The following is a 15,741-nucleotide window of genomic DNA, read 5'->3' as shown; positions in this document are numbered from 1 at the left end:
GTAGGCAGAGCCCAGAAACCCCACCACCACCACCACCAACACTCTACTCTACCGTGCAGCTACCGAGCCAAGAGGCACACAGTGTTATGTAGGGAACCAAATATTTTGTGTGTTGCCATTGGCTAGCAGTTTATGTTAAATGTCTGTCACCAGAGACTATGTACGGTTAGTTATGTCCTAGAATGAGACACAGGAAAGGTAAGCTACTGTAAAACAACCCATACTGTTCTACCATATTAGACTGCAGGCTACTGTTAAACAACCCATACTCTTCTACCGTATTAGGCTGCAGGCTACTGTAAAACAACCCATACTGTTCTACCGTATTAGATGGCAGGCTACTGTAAAACAACCCATACTGTCCTACCATATTAGACTGCAGGCTACTGTAAAACAACCCATACTGTACTGCCATATTAGACGGTAGGCTACTGTAAACCAACCCATACAGTCCTACTGTATTAGATGTTAGGCTTTTGTAAAACAACCCATACTATACTGCCATATTTGATGGTAGGCAACAAAAAAAAGACATACTGTCCTACCGTATAATACAGTAGACTACTGTAAAACAACCCATACTGTTTTACCGTATTAGATGGTAAGCTACTGTAAAACAACCCATACTGTCCTACCGTATTATACAGTAGACCACTGTAAAACAACCCATACTGTTTTACCGTATTAGATGGTAAGCTACTGTAAAACAACCCATACTGTATTACCGTATTATACAGTAGGATACTGTAAAACAACCCATACTGTATTACCGTATTATACAGTAGATACTGTAAAACAACCCATACTGTCCTACCGTATTATACAGTAGACTACTGTACAACAACCCATACTGTTTTACCGTATTAGATGGTAAGCTACTGTAAAACAACCCATACTGTAATACAGTATCATATGTGGGCTACTGTAAACGAACCCATGCTTTACTCTCATATTAGACGGTAGGCTACCGTAAAACAACCCATACTGTACTAGACGGTAGGTTACTGTAAAACAACCCATACTGTACTACCATATTAGACGGCAGTCTACTGTAAAACAAGCTAGACATGACGAAGGCGACGGCTGCGTTTCCTGACTCTGCATAAAATACTTCACACATCTGTCTTCAAGCTTCTACTCTTTCGACTACTCAGCCCAGGCAGAGTGTGAATGTGAACTGACTGTATTGAATTTAGATCAGCTGGAACTGTACACCATAACTTGTCAAAGTAGCATTGACATGATCTGAGATGATAAGTATATTTGAGATGCTCGGTGGTGTATTCTTGGCTCTCTGCCACGTCCAGGTGGTCAGTTATAGACCTATGGAAACCTGCCAACGTGTGCAATGCCTATAGCTGTATGAAGCCTATAGGTCTCATGTGTCTGGTATATGAGAGTGCAGGGCCTAGGGCCTCATATTACAGACGGTGTATGTGGATGCACAGTGAGGGCCACGACAGCCACCAGACAATATGGCCCTGTCAATCTCAATCTAATGCAGTGTACAGCATGTTTTACATAGGAGAGGAAAAGTTGTTTTGCTGTCATATCATCGATTACATTACAATTCTGACCTCTATATAAGTTAGACCTCTGATTGGCCGGTTGGGCAGATGTCCAGCCCGTTGTACAAATGCAAATCTGTTACAGCTCACCTTAGGTTGGCAAACTGGGCATCAATGACTAGTCAATTCACTAAAGCTCAAGTAATACTGGTCCTTGACTCTTACATGTGTACAGTCACTACAGTACCACTGGCCAATCAGCTAACCTTTGCCTTTCATTTCTAATCTTAGACCTTTCTAAAGGTCTGCTCTCTACTGTAACCTCAAAGAGTATTGACCTCCTCCACATTTGGGCTTGATTGGGCTGCAAGGTCGATCAACTTTGTGCTGCAGTGGCCAGCTCTTTCTAAGTGTAGCAGCCAGCAATGCAGCAATGTTTTACTAGGTAAGAGTAGTGCCAAAGTATGAGTGCTGATCTAGGATCAGTTTGGCTTTTTAGATTATAATGAGTAATATGACATGGACAGAGGGGTCCTGGTCATAGATCAGCACTTCTAAGTGTAGCAGCCATGGCAATGCAGAGTCTTACTAAATAAGAGTAGGACCAAAGTAAGAGTGCTGATATACGATCCGTTTGGGCTTTTAGATTATAATGAGTAATATGATATGGACAGAGGGGTCCTGGTCATAGATCAGCACTTCTAAGTGTAGCAGCCATAGCAATGCAGAGTTTTACTAAATAAGAGCTGGACATCCCCTGGAAGGATACCAGTGCCCTGCCGGCTGCTAATTTTAGAGCTTTGAATCAGACTGCCCCTGTTAAGCCAGGAAGTGGGCCAATGCTTTAGTTAGACGGATGGTTGCAGGGAGTCGGGGACTAAAAGAGGACCACATAATGTGTAAGGACCTTTCAGACCTTCAAGGCTTGTGTTTGGCCCTTGAAACGACAACTACAGCATACTGTCTCAATGACCAAACCTAGCCAGCATGCATGGTTGAGTCCTTTACTGATAAAATATCATACAGTACATTTATATGTATTACTGTTGAAGGAAAAATTAATTGAAAAACTATATTTTTGTATTTTAGTCCCAAAATCTTTTGCATGTCAGCAAGTGAAGCGAACTGTCAGTTGCCACATCATGATGATGATGCGTTTTGCATCCTCATGAAGATGTGGCAGGAGACACTTTGCTATTTTTTGTTGTTGAGTGGCAATATCCTTTAATTGCTGTTGATTTATTTGATTTGTTTCAACACCAGGAGGACAGTGATTTCCCCACTGTTGTTAATAAAATGATCTGGCACACCCTGCCCTTGCAGATCAGAAGTTTCCAGATCGTAGCCGAGCCACCACTGCCGATCCATACAGTAGCTCTACCTTGTTTTCACCATAGTACTTTGACCTACAGATGTAGGATCTTCATTTGAGCCAGTTTGCTACAGCAGGAAAATAATCCTGCAGCAACAAGAAATGTGAATGATTATATGGATTATAATTAATGGACATTTTTGTAGGTGTTGATACATTTTCCGTTAGGGAAAATCAAGTCTGAAAAGTGGAAATGACAAACATCAGAAGTGTTTTTTAATCTTCGAATGAACTAAAAGTTTCCTGCATTGCAGGAAAGTCCTCTTGCAACAGGGTGATCAGATTAAGATCTTACATCTGTATCCTGTCCTCCACAATAAGTTGCCATCAAATACAGGGGAAAGGAATCAAGTTTCCAGAAACAAAGTCTTCCTGCCTGGGCTAATGTGCCCTCTTCCCTCTGTGTGGACAGCCAGTGCTATCTTTATGCTGCTAAGGGCACCTTTCTCCAGCACACTGGCAACAATAGAGGCCTTCATGTTGCTGATGCTCTATTTGATGGTTCGAACTTATCACTGTTCAAAATAGCTTTTCACACCAAGAGTGCAGTGAGAGTGCAGTCGCCAATGTGCAGTGAGAGGTAAAAATAGGATTATGAGTGAGTGAAACTCAAGCCTAGACGTTTGGTGAGTATTATAGCAACACAAGGTGTCAGAGGTCTGTGTTGAAAAAGGTAGAATAATGCAGACATTTAATGAAGTGATAAAGCCAGAGAAGTCGGTGTTTGGAGGATATATTGGCAAGGGCAAAGTTGGCAAACCGTGCTAATATATCCTCCAAACACCGGCCTCGAGGGCATTATCACTTAATTAAATATACAACGGGTTAAAGAACATATTCAAATAATGATTGACATATTTTCATTAAAATAATTATTCTGATGAATTGATTCATATTCACATAATTCTAACACATGCTATTTAAAATAGCTTATGGAATGCCTATTGCACAACTCTTCAGTGTCCTCATTCATTTATCAGGAAAATATTTAGTTTTCTAATAGCTGTACTCATATTTACTCTGTTGGGGAAAACATACTTACTGATATGGTGTTATTTTGGTATCTTTTGGGGGTTACTGCCATCCGAGGCCCTTACATCATTATATTATGACTGAATTAAAATTTGGCAAAAATACAGGCCATTTTGAGCTGTTATTTAGTTGTTAAAACTACTTGGAGTTGGAGGAGGGGTGAGAAGCTCGCTCATCCTCTCTCTTCTGTGAGACTCAGAGCATGTGATGAACAACCGACTTCTTCAGGCCATTCGCAAATGTGCTGCCTCAACTCCAGGGAATTAACAACTGACCTCACAGCTGTCTGCTCTGCACCGGGCGTGAAGGTAATTCATGATATTAATATGCTAAATCAAAGATGATGCTTTTTGTAGCATACGTGATTTCATTTCCATGCAGCGTATTTTTCTTTAGAAAAGTAAGTACAAGAAAATGTATAAACATGAATTAGAAAATCTATTCAGAAGCTGCTTTTTAAATCAATCTGGTGATATATTCTGGTTGACTAGACTGACCGCTGGCTGCACTCACAGTAAAACAATGTTAAGATGAGTGGTCAGTCTAGTCAACCGGGCTAATCTGGTCCACCCTGTGGAGTAAGTGGACATTTATCAGGGGTGTCAATGTATCCTTATGTTGTGTTGGCTTGGGTACATGGGTGATAAACCTTCAGGATTCTCACTAGTTTTGGTTACTTTACAGGGACCATATTCTCACTAGTTTTGGGGACCATATTCTCACTAGTTTTGGTTACTTTACATGGACCATATTCTCACTAGTTTTGGTTACTTTACAGGGACCATATTCTCACTAGTTTTGGTTACTTTACAGGGACCATATTCTCACTAGTTTTGGTTACTTTACAGGGACCATATTCTCACTAGTTTTGGTTACTTTACAGGGACCATATTCTCACTAGTTTTGGTTACTTTACATGGACCATATTCTCACTAGTTTTGGTTACTTTACATGGACCATATTCTCACTAGTTTTGGTTACTCTACAGGGACCATCTCTGTGTTGCTGTAGAGTACTGGTTCATATTCTCCAAAACCATGGACCTGACCGCGCTTTCAGACGACGAGGCCAAGCACGTCTGGGAGGTCATACAGAGAGACTTCACCCTCAGGAAGATAGAAGAAGAGAGACTGGGGTAGGTCACTTTTCAAAAAGGTTCAATATCATATTTCAGAGGTTTAGTGAGAAAATATTACATTGAATCAATGTTGAAGGGTGGAAGGCTTGGAAGGCTTGGATGTGTTTTTCAATAGCATATCTGACATAACAAACTCCTTGTCTGTATGTGACATATAAAATCATGAAGTCTTACGCTGACAGCATTTAGGACTCTACAACATTGGATACTTATCGTCTGTCTTTTATCTGAATGCCAACACTATAGATTCCATACGAGTCGATCACACCGAGGTCCTCAGCGATCTATATATTAGCCATATGTTTTCCACTGTGTGTGTGTGTGTGTGTGTGTGTGTGTGTGTGTGTGTGTGTGTGTGTGTGTGTGTGTGTGTGTGTGTGTGTGTGTGTGTGTGTGTGTGTGTGTGTGTGTGTGTGTGTGTGTGTGTGTGTGTGTGTGTCTAGCTCAAGTGTGTAAGTGTGTTCAGGCTTCAGGAATGTAAGTGTGAAACAGGCCTGCTGTTGTGAGTCAGCTCATCACAGTGATCATGGCTTAGTCACAAGGCCCGTTCTGCCTGTACTGTGTCCCAGGGAAAACAAGTTGCCAAGAGGCCTATTCTCTCTGGGACACAAAGACTCCTCTGTCTGTCTTCCTCATCTTGTCATATACTCTTAAAGGAAAATAGACTTCCTGTCAGACATCACTTTATTTTATTCACAAACTGTCAGAAGGACATTGTGTTAAATGTTCTCGATAAGTTATGTAATGTAGTCCCTGCTGAAACTGACCAGAACAGAACAGAATGGTACATTATAAGTGTGATTCTGCACGATGATTCCACAGAGCCAATTTTAAACTGATTTATTATAATCCATGCAGTTAACAGGGACTTAATGTTATCTTCTTAATGCTATATACTAATCTACTGTATACTGATTTAATGCTATATACTAATCTACTGTATACTGATTTAATGCTATATACTAATCTACTGTATACTGATTTAATGCTATATACTAATCTACTGTATACTGATTTAATGCTATATACTAATCTACTGTATACTGATTTAATGCTATATACTAATCTACTGTATACTGATTTAATGCTATATACTAATCTACTGTATAATGATTTAATGCTATATACTAATCTACTGTATACTGATTTAATGCTATATACTAATCTACTGTATAATGATTTCATGCTATATACTAATCTACTGTATACTGATTTAATGATTTAATGCTATATACTAATCTGTATACTGATTTAATGCTATATACTAATCTTTCATTTAATGCTATATACTAATCTACTGTATACTGATTTAATGCTATATACTAATCTACTGTATAATGATTTCATGCTATATACTAATCTACTGTATACTGATTTCATGCTTTTTTTTGTTAGTTTATTTGCGCTGTTTGTAACTTATTTCTTGACTTATTTTATACATAATGTTGCTGCTACCATGTCTTATGACCAAAAATAACTTCTAGACATCAGGACTGTGATTACTCACCACGGACTGGCAGAATCCGTTTCCCCTTTCACGACTCTGACGAGCCCGACGCGAAGGATATACTGCTTCCTCAGGGAACAGGCCCCGATCCCTGTGATCTGTGTGAAGAGGAGGCAGAGAAAGAGAGGCCGAAGGGCGGGCTGCCTTCTAAGATTTCCCAGGCGATCGAATAAATCCCCACTTCCCTCCATTCTGCTAGCAAAAGTGCAGTCCTTGGAGATTAAAATCGACGAGTTACACGGAAGATTAAACTACCAACAGGACATTAAAAACATCTTATGCGTCACAGAGTCGTGGCTAAACGATGACAATATTAAAATACAGCTGGCTGGTTATACGATGTACCGGCCGGATAGAACAGCGGCGTCTGGTAAGACAAGACGTATTTTTGCAAATAACAGCTGGTGCACGATATCTAAGGAAGTCTTGAACTATTGCTTTCCTGAGGTAGAGTATCTTATGATACGCTGTAGACCACACTACCTACCGAAAGAGATTTCATCTGTATTCGTCGTAGTTGTTTACATACCACCACGGTCAGAGGCTGGCACTAAGACAGCATTGAACTGTATTCCGCCATAAGCAAACAAGAAAACGCTCACACAGAGGCGGTGCTCCTTGTAGCCGGGGACTTTAATGCAGGGAAACTTAAATCCGTTTTACCAAATTTGTATCAGCATGTTAAATGTGCAACCAGAGGAAAAATAACAAAAAAGTGGTCAGATGAAGCAGATGCTAAGCTACACAGACTGGAATATGTTCCGGGATTCCCCTGAGGGAATTGAGGAGTACACTACATCAGTCATTGGCTTTATCAATAAGTGCATTGATGACTTCGTCCCCACAGCGACCGTACGAACATATGCCAACCAGAAGCCATGGATTTCAGGCAGCATCCGCACTAAGCTAAAGGCTAGAGCTGCCGCTTTCAAGGAGCGGGACTCTAACCATGAAGCTTATAAGAAATCATGCTATGGCCTCTGACGAACCATCAAACAGGAAAAGCGTCAATACAGGACTGAGACTCAAATCGTACTACACCGGCTCGTCGCTCGTCGGATGTGGCAGGGCTTGCAAACCATTACAGACTACAAAGGGAAGCACGGCCGAGAGCTGCCCAATGACACAAGCCTACCAGACGAGCTAAACTACTTCTATGCACGATTTAGGCAAATAACACTGAACATGCATGAGAGCACCAGCTGTTCCGGAAGACCGTGTGATCACGCACTCCGCAGCCGATGTGAGTAAGACCTTTAAACAGATCAACATTCACAAGGCCGCAGGGCCAGACAGATTACCAGGACGTGTACTGCAAGCATGCGCTGACCAACTGGCAAGTGTCTTCTCGGACATTTTCAACCTCTTCCTGTCTGAGTCTGTAATACCAACATGTTTTAAGCAGACCACCATAGTGCCTGTGCCCAAGAACACTAAGGTAACCTGCCTAAATGACTACCAACCCGTAGCACTCACTTCTGAAGCCATGAAGTGCTTTGAAAGGCTGGTCATGGCTCACATCAATACCATCATCCCAGGAATCCTAGACCCACTCCAATTTGCATACCGCCCCAACAGATCCACAAATGATGCAATCTCTATTGCACTCCACAATGCCCTTTCCCACCTGGACAAAAGGAACACCTATGTGTTTCCAAGATGGCATAGCAGTCAAATGTCTTTGTCCTCATCTTGTCATGTCCCATGTATATATGTTTTTAAATATTTTTATTTGCATATATTTTTCTTTTTGTTCTAAACCTCAACTGTGGATCTGCTTTGTTTCTAAAGTATTTTTCTTTACTTCTGAACGGAATCCCCAACAGAAGCTAGCCAGCTAACTAACTACTAGATAGTAGTTAGGTAACCACTGCTAGCGGCCATCAGCTAACCTACAGCTCGGAAAACTCTCGCCAGTTTGCACAACTCGATTCAAACCAGAGCATAACGGACCTATTTTCTCGCCATATCCCCGGATTCCTATCGCAAGCTCTGAACCTTTTCACCTGGATCATCGCAGCTAGCTAGATGCAATCCGAGTGGCTATTCCTGGCTAACGTCTCTGTCCCGAAGCAAGCACCAATTAGCCTGGCGCTAGCCCATGCTAGGCCTATCTCCCGGCTAGCTGAAGAGGTCCATCAGTCACTCCGGGGCTACAATACCTATTTTGCCAATTGGCCCGGACCCCTTTTACTGCCGGTACTGAGCTCCTTCACGACTGGACTACCGACTTAATCTGCCCGAGGGGGTTAATCAACTGGCTCCTACGTCGCGATGTCCCCTATCTTTGGCCACTATACCTATTTTGCCAATTGGCTTGGATCCTTTTTACTACACGAAGCCCTGCTTATCCATCATGACTGGTCTACCGACGAAATCTACCTGAGGTTTTTATATATATTTTTCCCAACAGGCCCCTCCATCGTGACGTCCCCTGAATGCCCATCTGCTAGCCTGCTAGCCACGGCCCGCTAGCTGTCTTGAGCAAATTGGACTGTTAACTGAAGAGATCCATCGGCCAATTTCTTGGGCCACTATACCGATTTTGCCAATTGGACTGGACCCCTTTGCTACACGGAACCCTACTAATCCATCACGACTGGTCTATCGACATAACCGCACGAGGAGGCTATAACAGACTTCCTCCGTCGTGACGTCCCTCTAAGGCCTTCTGCTAGCTTGCTAGCCCTGGCCTGCTAGCTGTCTGAATCGCCGTCTCTCCAGCCAGCCTAACTACTCACTGGACCCCTATGATCACTCTGCTATGCATGCCTCTCCCTCATGTCAACATGCCTTGTCCATTTCTGTTCTGGTTACTGATTATTGTCTTATTTCACTGTAGAGCCTCTAGCCCTGCTCAATATGCCTTAGCCAACCCTTTAGTTCCACCTCCCACACATGCGGTGACATCAGCTGGTTTAAATGTTTCTAGAGACAATATCTCTCTCATCAGCACTCAATGCCTAGGTTTACCTCCAATGTATTCACATCCTACCATAACTTTGATGGTACATTATGCCTTGAATCTATTATATCATGCTAAAAACCTGCTCCTTATACTCTCTGTTCCAAACATACTAGACGACCGTTTCTTATAGCCTTTAGCCTCTGTTCCTCTGGTGATGTAGAGGTTAATCCAGGCCATGCAGTGGCTAGCTCCACTCCTATTCCCCAGGTGCTCTCATTTGTTGACTACTTTAACCATAAAAGCCTTGGTTTCATGCATGTTAACATTAGAAGCCTCCTCCCTGAGTTTGTTTTATTCACTGCTTTAGCACACTCTGCCAACCTGGATGTCCTAGCCGTGTCTGAATTGTGGCTTAGGAAGACCACCAAAAACATGACATTTCCATCCCTAACTATAACATTTTCCGACAAGATAGAACTGCCTAAGGGGGCGGAGTTGCAATTGACTGCAGAGATAGCCTGCAGAGTTCTGTCTTACTATCCAGGTCTGTACCCAAACAATTTGAGCTTGTACTTTTAAAAATCCACCTTTCTAGAAACAAGTCTCTCACCATTGCCGCTTGCTATAGACCACCCTCTGCCCCCAGCTGTGCCCTGGACACCATATGTGAACTGATTGCCCCCATCCATCTTCAGAGTTTGTGCTGCTAGGTGACCTAAACTGGGACATGCTTAACACCCCGGCCATCCTACAATCTAAGCTTGATGCCTTCAATCTCACACAAATGATCAGTGAACCTACCAATGACAAACCCAAATCCGTAAACACGGGCACCCTCATAGATATCATCCTAACCAACTTGCCCTCCAAATACACCTCTGCTGTTTTCAACCAAGATCTCAGCGGTCACTGCCTCATTGCTAGCATCCGTAATGGGTCAGCGGTCAATCGACCACCCCTCATCACTGTCAAACTCTCCCTAAAACACTTCTGCAAGCAGGCCTTTCCAATCGACCTGGCCCGGGTATCCTGGAAGGATATTGACCTCATCCTGTCAGTAGAGGATGCCTAGTTATTCTATAAAAGTGCCTTCCTCACCATCTTAAATACACATGCTCCATTCAAAAAAATGTAGAAACAGGAACAGATATAGCCCTTGGTTCACTTCAGGCGAGACTGCCCTCGACCAGCACAAAAAACATCCTGTGGTGTATTGCATTAGCATCGAACAGCCCCCGTGATATGCAACTTTTCAGGGAAGTTAGGATCCAATATACACAGGCAGTTAGGAAAGCTAAGGCTAGCTTTTCAAACAGAAATTTGCATCCTGTAGCACAAACTCAAAAAAAGTTCTGGGACACTGCATGACACCATGGAGAATAAGAGCACCTCCTCCCAGCTGCCCACTGCACTGACGCTAGGAAACTCTGTCACCACCGATAAATCCACTATAATTGAGAATTTCAATAAGCATTTTTCTACGGCTGGCCATGCTTTCCACCTGGCTACCCCTACCCCGGTCAACTGCCCTGCACCCCCCACAGTAACTCTCCCAAGCCTCCCCCATTTCCCCTTCACCCCAATCCAGTCAGCTGATGTTCTGAAAGAGCTGCAAAATCTGGACCCCTACAAATCAGCCGGGCAAGACAATCTGGATCCTCTCTTTGTAAAATGATCTGCCAAAATTATTGCAACCCCTATTACTAGCCTGTTCAACCTCTCTTTCGCATCGTCTGAGATTCCCAAAGATTGGAAAACTGCTGCGATCATCCCCGTCTTCAAAGGGGGAGACACTCTAGACCCAAACTGCTACAGACCTATATCTATTCTACCCTGCCTTTCTAAGGTCTTCGAAAGCCAAGTTAACAAACAGATTACCGATCATTTTGAGTCCCACCATACCTTCTCCGCTATGCAATCTGGTTTCAGAGCTGGCCATGGTTGCACCTCAGCCATGCTCAAGGTCCTAAATTATATCATAACCGCCTGTTGTCCGGACCTCTGGCAGTCTCTATGGGGTGCCACAGGGTTCAATTCTCGGGGCCGACTCTCTTCTCTGTATACATCAATGACCGCCTGTTGTCCGGACCTCTGGCAGTCTCAATGATGTTGCTCTTGCTGCTGGTGAGTCTCTGATCCACCTCTACGCAGGCTACACCATTCTGTATACTTCTGACCCTTCTTTGGACACTGTGTTAACTAACCTCAAGACGAGCTTCAATGCCATACAACTCTCCTTCCGTGGCCTCCAACTGCTTTTAATTGCAAGTAAAACTTAATGCATGCTCTTCAACCGATCGCTGCCTGCACCTGCCCACCCGTCCAGCATCATTACTCTGGATGGTTCTGACTTAGACTATGTCGACAAGTACAAATACCTAGGTGTCTGGCTAGACTGTAAACTCTCCTTCCAGACTCACATTAAGCATCTCCAATCCAAAATTAAATCTAGAATAGGCTTCCTATTTTGCAACAAAGTATCCTTCACTCATGCTGCCAAACATACCCTCGTAAAACTGACCATCCTACCGATCCTCAACTTCGACGATGTCATTTACAAAATAGCCTCCAACACTCTACTCAACAAATTGGATGCAGTCTATCACAGTGCCATTCGTTTTGTCACCAAAGCCCCATATATTACCTACCACTGCGACCTGTACGCTCTCGTTGGCTGGCCCTCGCTTCATACTCATCGCCAAACCCACTGGCTCCAGGTCATCTACAAGTCTTTGCTAGGTAAAGGCCCGCCTTAACTCAGCTCACTGGTCACCATGGCAGCACCCACCCATAGCATGCGCTCCAACAGGTATATCTCACTGGTCACCCCCAAAGCCAATTCCCCTTTGGCCGCCATTCCTTTCAATTCTCTGCTGCCAATGACTGGAACGAACTGCAAAATCACTGAAGGTGAAGACTCATATCTCCCTCACTAGTTTTAAGCACCAGCTGTCAGAGCAGCTCACAGATCACTGCACCTGTATTGCTTGCCTCACTTCGAGGGAGTTTTTCCTAGCCACCATGCTTCTACACCTGCATTGCTTGCTGTTTGGGGTTTTATGCTGGGTTTCTGTACAGCACTTTGAGATATCAGCTGATGTACAAAGGGCTATATAAATACATTTGATTTGATTTGACCTGTACATAGCCCATCTGTAAATAACCCATCCAACTACCTCATCCCCTTACTGTATTTATTTATTTGTCTTGCTCCTTTGCACCCCAGTATCTCTACTTGCACATTCATCTTCTGCACATCTGTCACTCCAGAGGTTTATTGGTATATTGTAATTACTTCGCCACTATGGCCTATTTATCGCCTTAACTTACCTCATTTGCACACAATGTATATAGACTTTTTCTACTGTATTATTGACTGTATGTTTGTTTATTCCATGTGTAACTCTGTGTTGTTGTTTGTGTCAAACTACTTTGCTTTATCTTGGCCAGGTCGCAGTTGTAAATGAGAAATTGTTCTCAACTAGCATACCTGGTTAAATAAAGATGAAATAAATCAAATCAAATAAAAATGTGAGAATGCTATTCATTGACTACAGCTCAGCACTCAAAACCGTAGTGCCCTCAAAGCTCATCAATAAGCTAAGGACCCTGGGACTAAACACCTCCCTCTGCAACTGCATCCTGGAGACTCCTGAACATCTAGTCAAATGGCTATTTGCATTGCCCCCTCTTTACACCACTGCTACTCTCTGTTGTCATCTATGCATAGTCCCTTTAATAACTCTACCTACATGTACATACTACCTCAACTAACGGGTGCCCCGGCACATTGACTCTGTATCGGTACCTCCTTGTATATAGTCTCACTATTGTTATTTTACTGCTGCTTTTGTTCATTTACTTACTCTTTAATGACGTGTTACGTTAACTCTTATTTTTATCTGTATTTTTAAAAAACTGCATTGTTGTTTAGGGGCTCGTAAGTAAGCATTTCACTGTAAGCTCTACTACACCTGTTGTATTCGGCGCAAGTGACTAATGTAATTTGATTTGACTTGATATATACTAATCTACTGTATAATGATTTAATTCCATATACTAATATACTGTATAATGATTTCATCACTTCTCTATTCCCTCCCCTCCCCTCTTCTCTGCTCTTCTCCTTCTCCCCTGCTCTCCCATCCCCTCCTCTCCCCTCTTCTTCGCTCTTCTCCCCCCTTCTCCCTCTCTCTCTCCTCTCCTTCTCCCTCCCTCCCCCCTCCCCTCCCCTCCTCTCCTATCCCCCCCTCCCCCTCTCCTCTAGGGACCTAAAGACTAAGATAGAGAAGGAGGACACTAAGATTGAGCTGCTGGGTACTCAGACCACCCTGGTAGACTCTCACTGTATCCGCTGTCTGCAGCCCTTCAAGTTTCTGGTCAACAGTAAGCGTCAGTGCATAGACTGTAAGATGTACACCTGCAAGGCATGCAGCCGCTACAACAAGAAGGATCACGGCTGGGTGTGCGACCCCTGTCGTATGACAAGGTGGGGGCCGTGGGTGTCAAGGCATCCTGAACACACAGCATTAAGAGATTCTCCTGAACACATAGTAATAACAGATGGGTTTGGAAACATTTGCAATCGTGTTTGACTGACCAGGTCTTGAACCCAGATCGTCTGTATCATTATGAAGCTTCAGGCAGTCAGAGAAGAGGGCCAACTCTTAGAAGGCTAGTTATAATATATAGTTAGAGAAGAGGGCCAACTCTTAGAAGGATAGTAATAATATATAGTTATAGTAGGGCCAACTCTTAGAAGGCTAGTAATAATATATAGTTATATAGAATAGGGCCAAGAGTCCTGTTCAGGTGACATGGTCAGGAAACTATTCTAGCTCTATGGGGTTCATATACATTCCATTGATGATGGGGTTCATATTGAGACTGGAGTGACTCTCCTAGCTCTATGGGGTTCATATTGAGACTGGAGTGACTCTCCTAGCTCTATGGGGTTCATATTGAGACTGGAGTAACTCTCCTAGCTCTATGGGGTTCATATTGAGACTGGAGTAACTCTCCTAGCTCTGTGGGTTTCATATTAAGACTGGAGTGACTCTCCTAGCTCTATGGGGTTCATATTGAGACTGGATGGGGTGAGACTGGAGCTCCTAGCTCTATGGGGTTCATATTGAGGCTGGGTGAGACTGGAGTGACTCTCCTAGCTCTATGGGGTTCATATTGAGACTGGATGGGGTTCATATTGAGACTCTCCTAGCTCTATGGGGTTCATATTGAGACTGGAGTGACTCTCCTAGCTCTATGGGGTTCATATTGAGACTGGAGTGACTCTCCTAGCTCTATGGGGTTCATATTGAGACTGGAGTGACTCTCCTAGCTCTATGGGGTTCATATTGAGACTGACTCTCCTAGCTCTATGGGGTGAGACTCTCCTAGCTCTATGGGGTTCCTAGTAACTCTATGGGGTTCATATTGAGACTGGAGTGACTCTCCTAGCTCTATGGGGTTCATATTGAGACTGGAGTAACTATCCTAGCTCTATGGGGTTCATATTGAGACTGGAGTGACTCTCCTAGCTCTATGGGGTTCATATTGAGACTGACGTGACTCTCCTAGCACTATGGGGTTCATATTGAGGCTGGAGTGACTCTCCTAGCTCTATGGGGTTCATATTGAGACTGGAGTGACTCTCCTAGCTCTATGGGGTTCATATTGAGACTGGAGGCTCTATGGGGTGAGACTGGAGTGACTCTCCTAGCCTATGGGGTTCATATTGAGACTGGAGTGACTCTCCTAGCTCTATGGGGTTCATATTGAGACTGGAGTGACTCTCCTAGCTCTATGGGGTTCATATTGAGACTGGAGTGACTCTCCTAGCTCTATGGGGTTCATATTGAGACTGGAGTAACTCTCCTAGCTCTATGGGGTTCATATTGAGACTGGAGTGACTCTCCTAGCTCTATGGGGTTCATATTGAGACTGGAGTGACTCTCCTAGCTCTATGGGGTTCATATTAAGACTGGAGTGACTCTCCTAGCTCTATGGGGTTCATATTGAGACTGGAGTGACTCTCCTAGCTCTATGGGGTTCACTCTAGCTCTTGAGGCTGGAGTGACTCTCCAAGCTCTATGGGGTTCATATATTGAGACTGGAGTGACTCTCCTAGCTCTATGGGGTTCATATTGAGGCTGGAGTGACTCTCCTAGCTCTATGGGGTTCATATTGAGACTGAGTAACTCTCCTACTGGGGGAGACTGACTCTCCTAGCTCTATGGGGTTCATAGCTCTATGATTGAGACTGGAGTGACTCTCCTA

At 43.5% G+C, this 15,741-nt stretch overlaps 1 protein-coding gene across 1 annotated transcript in view; it reads left to right on the top strand.

Moving 5' to 3' along the window:
• The first annotated feature begins 4,018 nt into the window (after nt 1-4,018).
• The window catches only part of LOC135543147 (melanophilin-like), a 29,307-nt gene continuing 17,584 nt past the window's right edge, over nt 4,019-15,741 (top strand). The window contains 3 exon segments of the mRNA XM_064970227.1: nt 4,019-4,220; nt 4,901-5,047; nt 13,733-13,954. Of these exon segments, the coding sequence (XP_064826299.1) occupies nt 4,950-5,047; nt 13,733-13,954 (320 nt within the window). The 5' untranslated portion in view covers nt 4,019-4,220; nt 4,901-4,949.

This window comes from Oncorhynchus masou, chromosome 7, assembly GCF_036934945.1.
Source record: "Oncorhynchus masou masou isolate Uvic2021 chromosome 7, UVic_Omas_1.1, whole genome shotgun sequence".
Lineage (NCBI taxonomy): Eukaryota > Metazoa > Chordata > Actinopteri > Salmoniformes > Salmonidae > Oncorhynchus > Oncorhynchus masou.
This window is presented reverse-complemented; position numbering and strand designations above follow the sequence as displayed.